Source organism: Epinephelus fuscoguttatus, linkage group LG19, assembly GCF_011397635.1.
Source record: "Epinephelus fuscoguttatus linkage group LG19, E.fuscoguttatus.final_Chr_v1".
NCBI classification, from domain to species: Eukaryota; Metazoa; Chordata; class Actinopteri; order Perciformes; family Serranidae; genus Epinephelus; species Epinephelus fuscoguttatus.
The window spans coordinates 41,130,742-41,144,554 of NC_064770.1; the positions used below are offsets into that span (position 1 = coordinate 41,130,742).

The following is a 13,813-nucleotide window of genomic DNA, read 5'->3' on the forward strand; positions in this document are numbered from 1 at the left end:
ATTACGAGGAACTGTTCCCTCAGACATCAGGGGGAACTGTTCCCTCAGACATCAGGACGAATGTTCCCACAGACATCAGTAGGATCTGTTCCCTCAGACATCAGTAGGAACTGTTCCCTCAGACATCAGGAGGAACTATTCCCTCAGACACCAGAAGGAACTGTTCCCTCAGACATCAAGGGGAACTGTTCCCACAGATATCAGGAGGATCTGTTCCCTCAGACATCAGGGGGAACTGTTCCCTCAGACACCAGGAGGAACTGTTCCCTCAGACATCAGGAGGAACTGTTCCCACAGATATTAGGAGGAACTGTTCCCACAGATATCAGGAGGATCTGTTCCCTCAGACATCAGGGGGAACTGTTCCCTCAGACACCAGGAGGAACTGTTCCCACAGATATTAGGAGGAACTGTTCCCTCAGACACCAGGAGGAACTGTTCCCACAGATATTAGGAGGAACTGTTCCCTCAGACACCAGGAGGAATATTCCCTCAGACATCAGGGGGAACACAAGGCTGACGACACAAACAGAGACATGTTTGAATGCAACACAGCACACACTTTATTACACATGGTGACAGTATGACATCACTTCCTGTTGATGGCTGTCATCATAATAACACCTGCTCCAACAAACAACTGAACACAGGCTAACACTGTGGCTAACACAAAGGCTAATGCTAATTAGCAGAGTGAGAAAACATGTGGGCGGGACTACAGAACACACAGCATTACATCATCCACAAGGGAGCGTGTCTTCATACTGGAGAGGTGGGGCTACAGGGTACAGTTGGCCTCAGGAGAGAGTCGACATTTAGCCACCGTCAGGTAGGTCTCCACCTGGAAACACAAACATCATCATCATCTGTGGCTCAGAGATAGAGCGGGTTGTCCACCAATCGGAAGATCCGTGGCTCGAACCCTGGCCCCTCCAGTCTGCAAGATACTGAACCTCCAATAGCTCCCAATGACGCTTCCATCGGCGTGTGAGTGTGTTTAAACTGAATATAAGGTGGCACCTTGTAAGGTAGCCTCGGCCACCAGTGTGTGAATGTGTGTGTGAATGGGTGAATGTGACCCGTAGTGTAAAAAGCGCTTTAAGCGGTAGAATGACTAGAAAGGTGCTATACAAATGCAGGTCCATTTACCATCATCGCTATGACATCATCATTAACAGTGACACAGCGGCCATGTTTATTTTTTGTTAGTGGAACGTTCACGACAGATACACGTCACCATCAGAGAGGAACACACGGGGTAGGAGGAAGTGTGGTGGACCATGAGACGAACACCGCTCATTACTTCTTCCCACTACCCAGCCAGACGAAGGTGAGGAGAGCTTGGACTGCCCCCCGACGTCCACAGCTGTTGTTCCCTCGTGTTTGCGGAGACCTGACTCTGCCCACAAGTCTCCGTGTTCTGTTCATCCTGTGCAACGTGAACGTTCTGCAACTACATTAGGTTCTAAATCCTCCTTAGACTCCAGACACCTCAACATACTCATCCTCCTTGACCTCACAGCAGCCTTCGACACCATCAATCACTCCATCCTGTTCTCCCAACTGGAATCATCTCTCCACATCACCGGCACAGCACTCTCCTGGATTCACTCCTACCTCACCAACCGACACCAGTTCATCAGTATAAACAACTGCACCTCCCCCACCACTCCCCTGTCCCAAGGTGTCCCCCAGGGGTCGGTGCTTGTTCCCTCCTCTTCATCCTCTACATGCTCCCCCTTGGCAAGATCCTCCGTCATCACGGCCTCCAGTTCCACTGCTACACCGCCGACATCCAACTGTACATCTCCACCAAAGCCATCACCAACACCACCCACTCCACACTCACCAACTGTCTCACTGAAAAAACATCATGGATGCAAACAAACTATCTCCAACTGAACAGTGACAAATCGGACATAATCATCATTGACCCCATATCCGGCACCAAAGCCACCCACAACCTCTGCCTCACCTTCGATAACTGCACTCTGTCTCCCTCAAAACACACCTGTAACCTAGGAGTCATCTCTGACAGCCAGCTAAGGTTTGATCACCACATCAATCACATCACCAGGACTGCCTTCTTCCACCTCAGGAACATCGCCCATCTCCGCCCCTCACTCACCTTCTCTGCTGCAGAAACCCTCATCCACGCATTTATCACATCCAGACTGGACTATTGCAATATCATCCTCTATGGCTCATCATTCAAACTCCTCAATAAACTTCAATACAACCAGAACTCTGCTGCCCACTTGCTCACCCACACCCGCTCCCGAGACCACATCACCCCTGTCCTCCAAAACCTACACTGGCTCCCATCACACATCACATACAGTTCAAAATCCTCCTCCTCACACACAAAGCACTCAACAACCAGGCCCCCTCCTACCTCACACACCTACTCCACCACCGCAACCCCTCCCGCGACCTCCGCTCATCCGAAGGAAATCTCCTCTCACTACCTGCACGGACCAAGCACCAAACCTGGAGGGACAGGGCCCTCTTCATCGCTGCCCCCTCCCTGTGGAACTCACTTCCCAAACCCATCTGTATCTGCACACACCTCCCAACATGTAAGACCATGCTCAAAACTCACCTTTTTAAATTAGCTTTTAATGTATAAGTTTATGTGTTTTATACTGTTTTACTGCTGCTTTCGAATTTTACTCTGACTTAGCTCTATTTTATGATTTTTTAAAAAACTGTATAGTGTCTTTGAGCATTTGTTAAAAGTGCTTACAAATAAAATTTATTATTATTATGAAATGAATTTTAGATCATGACATCATCACCGTCCTCCTCCTCTTCCTCACCTTGTGCATGTCTTTCTTGAAACACGCCAGCAGTTCGTAGGTTCGTCGCAGCGACTCATCGGCACCCAGACTCTGATAATAGTTCCCATAAGGAGCCAACTGGAGGGCGGAGCTGTCAGGGAAGAGCTCCGCTCCATCCTGATTGGCCTGCAGGATCAGGTGGTTAATCACATGGTTAGATCAGCTGATCAGGTGAGACTGATGTTTACAGTGTGCGTGTGTGTGTGTGTGTGTGTGTGTGTGCTGACCCTGATCAGCAGCAGGATCCCGGTCTTCAATTCAGACAGTTTGGGAGAAATCTGGTTTCTGGGAGCAGAACCTCCGGACAGGGACCGACTGGGGAACTCCCAGGACTCCACCAGCCGATAGGAGATTGACAACAGCTTCAACACCTGCAACCAATCAGACGACAAGACAGAGACAACAGTGTCAACACGTCTAACCAATCAGACGACAGGACAGAGACAACAGCTTCCTGGAGTGTAGCAGAGTGTAGTAGTGTGTCGTCGAGTGTAGCAGAGTGTAGCAGAGTGTAGCAGTGTGTCGTCGAGTGTAGCAGTGTGTAGTAGTGTGACGTCGAGTGTAGCAGAGTGTAGTAGTGTGTTGTTGAGTGTAGTAGAGTGTAGTAGTGTGTCGTCGAGTGTAGCAGAGTGTAGTAGTGTGACGTTGAGTGTAGTAGTGTGTAGTAGTGTGTCGTCGAGTGTAGCAGAGTGTAGTAGTGTGTCGTCAAGTGTAGCAGAGTGTAGTAGTGTGTCGTTGAGTGTAGCAGTGTGTCGTTGAGTGTAGCAGAGTGTAGTAGTGTGTCGTCAAGTGTAGCAGAGTGTAGTAGTGTGTCGTTGAGTGTAGCAGAGTGTAGTAGTGTGTCCTCGAGTGTAGCAGATTGTAGTAGTGTGTTGTTGAGTGTAGTAGAGTGTAGTAGTGTGTCGTCGAGTGTAGCAGAGTGTAGTAGTGTGACCTTGAGTGTAGTAGAGTGTAGTAGTGTGTCATCGAGTGTAGCAGAGGGTAGCAGAGTGTAGGAGTGTGACATCGAGTGTAGCAGAGTGTAGTAGTGTGTCGTTGAGTGTAGCAGAGTGTAGCAGAGTGTAGGAGTGTGACATCGAGTGTAGCAGAGTGTAGTAGTGTGTCGTTGAGTGTAGCAGAGTGTAGTAGTGTGACATCGAGTGTAGTAGAGTGTAGTAGTGTGTCGTCGAGTGTAGCAGAGTGTAGCAGAGTGTAGGAGTGTGACATCGAGTGTAGTAGAGTGTAGTAGTGTGTCGTTGAGTGTAGCAGAGTGTAGCAGAGTGTAGCAGAGTGTAGCAGAGTGTAGCAGAGTGTAGTAGTGTGTCGTTGAGTGTAGCAGAGTGTAGCAGAGTGTAGCAGAGTGTAGCAGAGTGTAGCAGAGTGTAGGAGTGTGACATCGAGTGTAGCAGAGTGTAGTAGTGTGTCGTTGAGTGTAGCAGAGTGTAGTAGTGTGACATCGAGTGTAGTAGAGTGTAGTAGTGTGTCGTCGAGTGTAGCAGAGTGTAGCAGAGTGTAGGAGTGTGACATCGAGTGTAGCAGAGTGTAGTAGTGTGTCGTTGAGTGTAGCAGAGTGTAGTAGTGTGACATCGAGTGTAGTAGAGTGTAGTAGTGTGTCGTCGAGTGTAGCAGAGTGTAGCAGAGTGTAGTAGTGTGTCGTCGAGTGTAGCAGAGTGTAGCAAAGTGTAGTAGTGTGTCGTCGAGTGTAGCAGAGTGTAGTAGTGTGTCGTCGAGTGTAGCAGAGTGTAGTAGTGTGACGTCGAGTGTAGTAGTGTGTCATCAAGTGTAGCAGAGTGTAGTAGAGTGTAGTAGTGTGTCATCGAGTGTAGCAGAGTGTAGCAGAGTGTAGTAGTGTGACGTCGAGTGTAGTAGAGTGTAGTAGTGTGTCATCGAGTGTAGCAGAGTGTAGCAGAGTGTAGTAGTGTGTCGTCAAGTGTAGCAGAGTGTAGTAGTGTGACGTCAAGTGTAGCAGAGTGTAGTAGAGTGTAGTAGTGTGTCGTCGAGTCTATTAGAGTGTAGTAGTGTGTCGTCGAGTGTAGCAGAGTGTAGCAGCATGTAGCAGAGTGTTGCACACTGCAGGACTCACGGAGCTGCGCTGCGTCTCGTGCTTGTCGATGGGGCTGATGATGTAATCAGAGTTACAGAAGTCCTGCAGGAAGATCTTGTTGAGCTGTCGCTGCTCCTCCGTCTGCAGAGTGCTCTCCTAACAAACACAAACACACACTGATGGTCAATGACATCACAAGTCTTTGTCTCTGGTGTCACTGTCTGTCACTGCCAGCTGCTGAAGACTTACAAAGTCGGAGAAGAGTCTCTGAGCAAGCAGGTGGAGATGTTGAACTCTGCTGACAGCGATGGAGAACAGACGCTGGCCGTCTGTGATTGGCTGAGAGGAAACACCCAGAGACACTACTGACAGCAGGAGGACGACTGAGAGACAGACAGGTAGGAGACAGGTGAGAGACAGGTTAGAGAGTCAGACAGGTAGGAGACATATAACCAGTAACGGAGCAATGTCTCAGGTCCTGGTGTCTCACCTCGTTCCATGGCTGGTCTGGGATCAGGTCTGGCTCTGGTGGATCAGGTCTGAGTTCAGCTGCTCAGAGCATTCTGATCTTCTTGCCTCAGTTTTTGGTTTTATAGAGGAAAAATTGATGATTTAATTCATCGACAGAAACATGACACGAACAAACAACCGCCACCTGTGTGTGTGTGTGTGTGTGTGTGTGTGTGTGTGTGTGTGTGAGAGACACCTTCATCATAATATTTAAAGCAGATATAAAACAAACTCCTGATTGATGGATTCTGAGCTGAAAATATTCCGACATGAAAAACAAGTCAATGTCATGACGTCAGAAGAAACTGAACCATCAGAACTAATGAGTTGATGATGTCACTTCCTGTTTGTGGAGACAATGCAGTCTCCGAAAGTTCCGAAAACTAACAAACACAAAAAAAATCAGTGTTTAACAGAAGAAGAAAATTAATCAGATTAAGTCAGGATTATTGAATCAGGAACAGATTTATAACAAATATTTCAACCTGTATACTGACAGTTAATGATCCGGTTATTGATCCAGTTATTAATCCAATCAGAACGACATCATCTGTATAATAAATGGACCGGATGAAGTCATTCATAATAAACTACACCAACAGTCGTTACTGAGTCTACAGATGTTAATGTGACAGAGTTAACGAGTCAGAGCTCAGAGACCAAACACAGAAACATTCACAGGACAAAAGACTTTGTTAGAACTAAAAATAGGACAGTAGAGATCAGCAGAGTACAGTAGAGCACAGTAGAGATCAGTAGAGTAGAGATCAGTAGAGACCAGTAGAGGTCAGCAGAGACCAATAGAGATCAGTAGAGTACAGTAGAGCACAGTAGAAATCAGTAGAGATCAGTAGAGTAAAGTAGAGACCAGCAGAGATCAGTAGAGACCAGTAGAGATCAGTAGAGACGAGTAGGAGTCAGTAGAGACCAGAAGAGATCAGTAGAGACCAGTAGAGTACAGTAGAGACCAGTCGAGATCAGTAGAGACCAGTAGAGTACAGTAGAGACCAGTAAAGACCAGTAGAGATCAGTAGAGATCAGTGGAGTACAGCCGAGACCAGCAGAAGTCAGTAGAGTTCAGTAGAGTACAGTAGAGATCAGTAGAGTACATAAGAGACCAGTAGAGATCAGTAGAGTACAGTAGAGATCAGTAGAGTACAGTAGAGATGAGTAGAGATCAGTAGACTACAGTAGAGATCAGTAGAGATCAGTAGAGATCAGTAGAGTACAGTAGAGATGAGTAGAGTTCAGTAGAGATCAATAGAGTACATAAGAGATCAGTAGAGCTCAGTAGAGTACAGTAGAGATCAGTAGAATACAGTAGAGATCAGTAGGGCTCAGTAGAGTACAGTATAGATCAGTAGGGCTCAGTAGAGTACAGTAGAGATCAGTAGAGATCAGTAGAGTCCAGTAGAGATCAGGAGAGATCAGTAGAGATCAGTAGACTACAGTAGAGATCAGTAGAGTACAGTAGAGATCAGTAGAGTGCAGTAGAGTTCAGTAGAGAACAGTAGAGTACAGTAGAGATCAGTAGAGTTCAGTAGAGATCAGTAGAGGACAGTAGAGATCACTAGAGTACAGTAGAGTGCAGTAGAGATCAGTAGAGTACAGTAGAGTGCAGTAGAGATCAGTAGAGACCAGTAGAGTACAGTAGAGTACAGTAGAGATCAGTAGAGTAGAGCAGAGATCAGTAGAGAGCAGTAGAGACCAGTAGAGTACATTAGAGTTCAGTACAGTACAGTAGAGATCAGTAGAGAGCAATGCCAGAGCAAACTATTACTCAGCATTAATAGAAGACAATAAGAACAACCCCAGGTTTCTTTTCAGCACTGTAGCCAGGCTGACTGAGAGTCAGAGCTCTATTGAGCCTTGTATTCCTTTAGCCCTTAGCAGTAATGATTTTATGAGCTTTTTTAATGACAAAATTCTAACTATTAGAGGCAAAATTCATGATCTCCTGTCCTCAGATAGTACCTATCTAACCTCAAACACAGCTGTAAGACCTAATATATATTTAGATTGCTTCTCCCCAGTTTCTCTTCAAGAACTGACCGCAGTGATTTCTTCATCTAAATCATCAACGTGTTTCTTAGACCCCATCCCAACTAGGCTACTTAAGGAGGTCTTTCCTTTAGTTAACACTCATATATTAGATATGATCAATATATCCTTATTAACAGGCTATGTACCACAGTCTTTTAAGGTAGCTGTAATTAAACCTCTACTAAAAAGCCCACCCTGGATCCAGAGGTGTTAGCCAACTATAGACCAATATCTAATCTTCCCTTTATGTCAAAGATCCTTGAGAAAGTAGTCGCAGACCAGCTGTGTGATTTTCTCCAGGATAATAATTTATTTGAGGAATTTCAGTCAGGATTTAGAGTGCATCATAGCACTGAGACAGCACTAGTTAAAATTACAAATGACCTTCTGATTGCTTCAGACAAAGGACTCGTCTCTGTACTTGTTTTATTAGATCTTAGTGCGGCGTTTGACACAACTGACCATCAAATTCTACTGCAGAGACTGGATCACTTAATTGGCCTAAAAGGTTCTGCACTGAGCTGGTTTAAATCTTATTTATCTGATCGTTTTCAGTTTGTTCACGTTCATAATGAATCATCCTCACATACCAAAGTCTGTTTTGGAGTTCCGTAAGGTTCTGTGCTCGGAGCAATCCTATTTACTCTATATATGCTTACTTTAGGTAACATCATTAGAAATCACTCTATAAATTGCCATTGTTATGCGGATGATACTCAGTTGTATTTATCAATGAAGCCAGAAGAAAGTAATCAATTAACTAAACTCCATAATTGCCTTAAAGACATAAAAACTTGGATGAGCACCAATTTCCTGATGTTAAATTCAGACAAAACTGAAGTTATTGTTCTTGGCCCCAAACAACTCAGAGACTCTTTATCTGATGACATAGTTTCTCTAGATGGCATTGCTCTGGCCTCTAGCACTACCGTAAGAAACCCCGGAGTAATATTTGATCAAGATTTGTCTTTTAATTCTCATTTAAAACAAACCTCACGGACTGCATTTTTTCATCTGCGTAATATTGTGAAAATTAGGCCTATCCTGACCCGAAAAGATGCAGAAAATTTGGTCCACGCTTTTGTTACCTCAAGGCTGGATTACTGTAACTCTCTATTATCAGGTAGCTCTAGTAAGTCCTTAAAAACTCTCCAGCTAATTCAGAATGCAGCAGCACGTGTACTAACAGGAACTAAGAAACTAGATCATATTTCTCCTGTTTTAGCTTCTCTGCACTGGCTCCCTGTAAAATCCAGAATTGAATTTAAAATCCTACTGTTAACTTATAAAGCTCTAAATGGTCAAGCTCCGTCATATCTTAGAGAGCTCATAGTGCCATATTATCCCAGCAGAACACTGTGCTCTGAGAACGCAGGGTTACTCGTGGTCCCTAAAGTCTCCAAAAGTAGATCAGGAGCCAGAGCCTTCAGCTATCAGGCTCCTCTCCTGTGGAATCATCTTCCTGTTACGGTCCGGGAGGCAGACACCGTCTCCACATTTAAGACTAGACTTAAGACTTTCCTCTTTGATAAAGCTTATAGTTAGGGCTGGCTCAGGCTTGCCTTGTACCAGCCCCTAGTTAGGCTGACTTAGGCCTAGTCTGCCGGAGGACCCCCCTATAATACACCGGGCACCTTCTCTCCTTCTCTCTCTCTCTCTCTCTCTCTCTCTCATATTCTATTACTGCATCTTGCTAACTCGGCCATTCTGCATGTCACTAACTCGGCTTCTTCTCCGGAGCCTTTGTGCTCCACTGTCTCTCAGATTAACTCATATCACAGCAGTGCCTGGACAGCGTGACGTGTGTGGTTGTGCTGCTGCCGTGGTCCTGCCAGATGCCTCCTGCTGCTGCTGCCATCATTAGTCATTAGTCATACTTCTACTGTTATTATACACATATGACTATTGTCACACTTGTATACTGCCAGATATTAATACATACTTTCAACATATTGTACCACAGTAGCCAGAACTATAACTATAATATTATTACTTTCAACAATGTTGTTGTAAGCTACTGTCATTACCTGCATCTCTCTCTCTCTCTCTCTCTCTCTCTCTCTCTCTGTCTCATTGTGTCATGTGGATTACTGTTAATTTATCATGCTGATCTGTTCTGTACGACATCTATTGCACGTCTGTCCGTCCTGGAAGAGGGATCCCTCCTCAGTTGCTCTTCCTGAGGTTTCTACCGTTTTTTCCCCGTTAAAGGGTTTTTTGGGGAGTTTTTCCTGATCAGCTGTGAGGGTCATAAGGACAGAGGGATGTCGTATGCTGTAAAGCCCTGTGAGGCAAACTGATTTGTGATATTGGGCTTTATAAATAAAACTGATTGATTGATTGATAGAGTACAGTAGAGTTCAGTAGAGATCAGTAGAGTACAGTAGAGTTCAGCAGAGTTCAGTAGAGATCAGTAGAGTTCAGTAGAGATCAGTAGAGAGCAGTAGAGATGTTGCTGATGTTTAAATGAAAACAGATTCAGGTATTTGTGATGTCTTGGTCTGATCAGTAGAACTCTGCAAACTCAGTAGAACTCAGGTCACATGTGTTTGTGATGTCGTGGTCATGACTTTATTCAGTGTTGTCGCTGACCTCAGATCAGACATTTAACACAGACCAGTTACATCACAGAGGAAACTGAATTTATTCATCGCTCTGTGACATAGATACCACCGGTAACAGGTCAGCTCACATACATGTTAATGAGGAGACGTGGCACGACAACTTGCAACAACACGTCAGTCTGATGAACAAACATGTTTACTGATAAACAAACATGTTTGCTGCTGATAGCATCTGATGGTCACTGATACATGAACATGTTTTATCAGCACACAGCTGATCTGAGACCAGATCACTGTACAGAGACGGATGCACCTCAGCAACATGTTTATGACACATAACACATTACATCATATGAACTTCTGCTCCATCACAAACATCATGAACATGTTAAACATCAGTGAAAAGATTTTCCTCCAGCTCCACTGTGTGTGTGTGTGTGTGTGTGTGTGTGTGTGCGCATGTGTGTGTGTTCTCCTTCAGCAGCTGTCCTCTTCTTGTCTTACTGTCTGAACTTTGACCATTCAGATCAAACGACAGCTGCTGCTGTTTGACAGGAAGTGGAGCCGACTGCTCTTTGCCACACAGGAAGTATCAACTTCATCTAACCCTCCTCATCCTCACACCCTTATCCTTACAAACAGGTCTGTTCAGCACTCCACACACCACCCTGTAGAACCCTATGGAACCCTGTGAATCACTGTTGAATGCTGTACAACCATGTGGAGCCCAGTGAAAAACTGTGAAACCCTGCTGAACCGCTATGGAACCTTGTAGAACTCTGTGGAACCTTGTGGAACCCTGTTGAAAACTGTGGAACCTTGTAGAACCCTGTGGAACCCCATGGAGCCCCGTGGAACCCTGTGGAGCCCTGTACAGCGCTGTTGAACCTTGTGGAACTCTGTTGAACCCTATGGAACCTTTTAGAAGCCTGTGAAGCGCTGCTGAACTTTGTAGAACCATATGGAGTCTGTTGAAACCTGCAGAACCTGGTAGAACCCTGTGGAGCAATATGGAACCCTGTGGAGCCCCGTTGAACCTTGTGGAACCCTACTGAACACTGTGTAGCCCTGTGGAACCTTGTGGAACCCTGGTGAACCCCATGGCACATTATAGAACCCTGTGCAGCCGTGTGGAGCCCTGCTGAACTCTGTGGAGCCCCGTGGAACCCTATTGAACCATGTGTAACCCTACTGAACCATTGGTAGCCCTGTTTAACCCCGTGGAGCCCTGAGGAACCCTGTGGAACCCTATAGAACCCTTTAGAACCCTGTGGAGCCCAGTGGAAAACTGTGAAACCCTGTTGAACCCGTGTGGAACCTTATAGACCTCTGTGGAACCTTGTGGAACCCTGTTGAAACCTGTTGAACCTTGTGGAACCCTACTGAACCCTGTGTAGCCCTGTTCAACCTTGTTGAACCCTGTTGAACCCTGTGGAGCCCTATGGAGCCCTGTTGAACCCCGTGCAGCCCTGTGGAACCTTATAGAACCATGTGGAGTCTGTTAGAACCCTGTGGAGCCCCGTGGAGCCCTGTGGAGCCCTGTTGAACCCTGTGATGCCCTGTGGAACCCTAAGGAACCTTGTGGAACCCTGTTGAACCCTGTTTAACATTATAGAACCCTGTCCAGCGGTGTGGAGCCCTGTTTAACCCCGTGGAGCCCTGAGGAACCCTGTGGAACCCTGTGGAGCCCAGTGAAAACTGTGAAACCCTGTCTAACCAATGTGGGACCTTATAGACCTCTGTGGAACCGTGTGGAACCCTGTTGAAACTTGCAGAACCTGGTAGAACGCTGTGGAGCAATGTGGAACCCTGTGGAGCACTGTTGAACCCTGTGGAGCCCTGTTTTATCCCGTGGAGCCCTGAGGAACCCGGTGGAACCCTATAGAACCCTGTGTAGCCCTGTGGAACCTTATGGAACCCTGTTGAACACCGTGGCATCTTAGAGAGCGCTGTGGAGTCTGTTGAAACCTGTTTATTCTTGTCGAACCCTGTGAAGCCCTGTGGAGTCCTGTTGAACCTTGTGGAACCCTACTGAACCCTGTGTAGCCCTGTGGAACCTTGTGGAACCCTGATGAACCCCGTGGCACCTTGTAGAACGCTGTGGAGCCCTGTTGAAAACTCTGAAACCCCTGTTGAACCCCTGCGGAACCTTGTAGAACCCTGTGGAACCCCGTTGAGCCCTGTGGAACCATGTGAAACCCTGTTGAACCCTGCAGGACTCTGTGGCACCCTCTGAAGCCCTGTGGAACCCTGAGGAGCCTCGTGGAATACCGTGGAACCCTGTGGAACCCTGTGGAACCCTGTGGAACCCTGTGGAACCTTGTGAGTCACTGTTGAACCCTGCGGAGCCCTGTTGAACCTTGAAGACCCCGATGGAGTCTGTTGGAACCCTGTGGAACCATAAGTGAAACTTGTGGAACCTTATGGAACCGTGTGGTGCCCATTGGAAGCCTGTGGTGCCCTATTGAACCCTGTGGAACCCTGCAGAACTCTGTGGCACCCTGTGAAGCCCTGTAGAACCATGAGGAGCCTCGTGGAACCATGTGGAACCCTGTGAGTCACTGTTGAACCCTGCGGAGCCCTGTTGAACCTTGAAGACCCCGATGGAGTCTGTTGGAACCCTGTGGAACCATAAGTTTAACTTGTGGAACCTTGTGGAACCGTGTGGCGCCCATTGGAAGCCTGTGGTGCCCTATTGAACCCTGTGGAACCCTGCAGAACTCTGTGGCACCCTGTGAAGCCCTGTGGAACCATGAGGAGCCTCGTGGAACCATGTGGAACCTTGTGAGTCACTGTTGAACCCTGTGGAGCCCTGTGGAACCCTGTTGAACCATTTGGAACCCTGCTGAACCCTGTAGAACGTTGTGAAACCCTGTGGAGCCCTGTAGAACCCTGTAGAATTCTGTTGTACCTTGTAGAACCCCGTGGAGCCCTGTTGAACCTTGATGACCCCGATGGAGACTGCTGGAACTCTGTGGAACCCTAAGTGAAACTTGTGGAACCCTGCTGAACCCTGCTGAACCCTGTGGAACCTTGTAGAATCCTGTGGAGCCCTTTGGAAGCCTGTGGTGCCCTGTTGAACGTTGTAGAGCCCTGTTGAGCTCCTGTGGAATCTTGTAGAACTCTGTGGAACCTTATGGACCCCTTTTGAAACCTGTGGAACCTTGTAGAACCCGTGGAGCCCTGTGGAACCCTGTGGAGCCCTGTAGAACCCTGTCCAACCTTGTGAAACCCTGTTGATCCCTGTGGAGCCCTGTTGAACCCTGTGGAACCTTGTGGAACCTTGTGGAACCCTGCAGAACTCTGTGGCACCTGGTAAAGCCCTGTGGTACCATGAGGAGCCTCGTGGAATACCATGAAACCCTGTGGAACCCTGTGGAACCCTATGGAGCCCTGAAGAACCTTGTGGGGCCCTTTGGAAGCCTGTGGTGCTCTGTTGAACCCTGTGGAGTCCTGTGGAATCCTGCAGAACCCTGTGGCACTGTGTGCAGCCCTATGGAACCCTGTGGAGCCCCATGGAAACCTGAAGACTCCTGTGGAGCCCCATGGAACCCTTAAGGACCTTGTAGAACCCTGTGGAACCCTTTTGAAAATTGTGGAACCTTGTAGAACCCTGTGAAGCCCTGTGGAACCCCGTGGAGCCCTGTTGAACCCTGTGGAACCCTGCAGAACTATGGTTCACCCTGTGGAACGTTGTTGAACCCTGTTGAGCCCTGTTGAGCCCTGAGGAACCCTGTGGATACCTGTGGAGCCCTGCAGAACCCTGTGGAGTCAAGTGGAAACCTGTTGGACCCTGTGGAACATTGTGGAGCCCTGTGGAACCCTGTGAATCA

At 47.2% G+C, this 13,813-nt stretch overlaps 1 protein-coding gene across 1 annotated transcript; it reads right to left on the bottom strand.

Moving 5' to 3' along the window:
- Positions 1–539: 539 nt before the first annotated feature.
- On the bottom strand, positions 540–5,428 carry gh1 (growth hormone 1). Its single transcript, XM_049560959.1, has 6 exons — positions 5,354–5,428; positions 5,113–5,246; positions 4,903–5,019; positions 3,068–3,211; positions 2,820–2,966; positions 540–841 (listed from the first exon to the last, which is right to left on the bottom strand). Exons 1-6 carry the CDS (start codon positions 5,361–5,363, stop codon positions 779–781), a joined length of 615 nt encoding a protein of 204 aa, XP_049416916.1. The 5' UTR covers positions 5,364–5,428; the 3' UTR covers positions 540–778.
- Between the last annotated feature and the right edge of the window lie 8,385 nt (positions 5,429–13,813).

Bases quoted from the DNA above. Each gene is read 5' to 3' on its own strand.
- gh1 (XM_049560959.1), bottom strand. The intron at 2,967-3,067 runs GTCAGCACACAC...CTGATCCTGCAG, and splicing joins GGATCCTGCTGCTGATCAGG to GCCAATCAGGATGGAGCGGA. The intron at 842-2,819 runs GTGAGGAAGAGG...TTGTGTTTCCAG, and splicing joins TCAAGAAAGACATGCACAAG to GTGGAGACCTACCTGACGGT.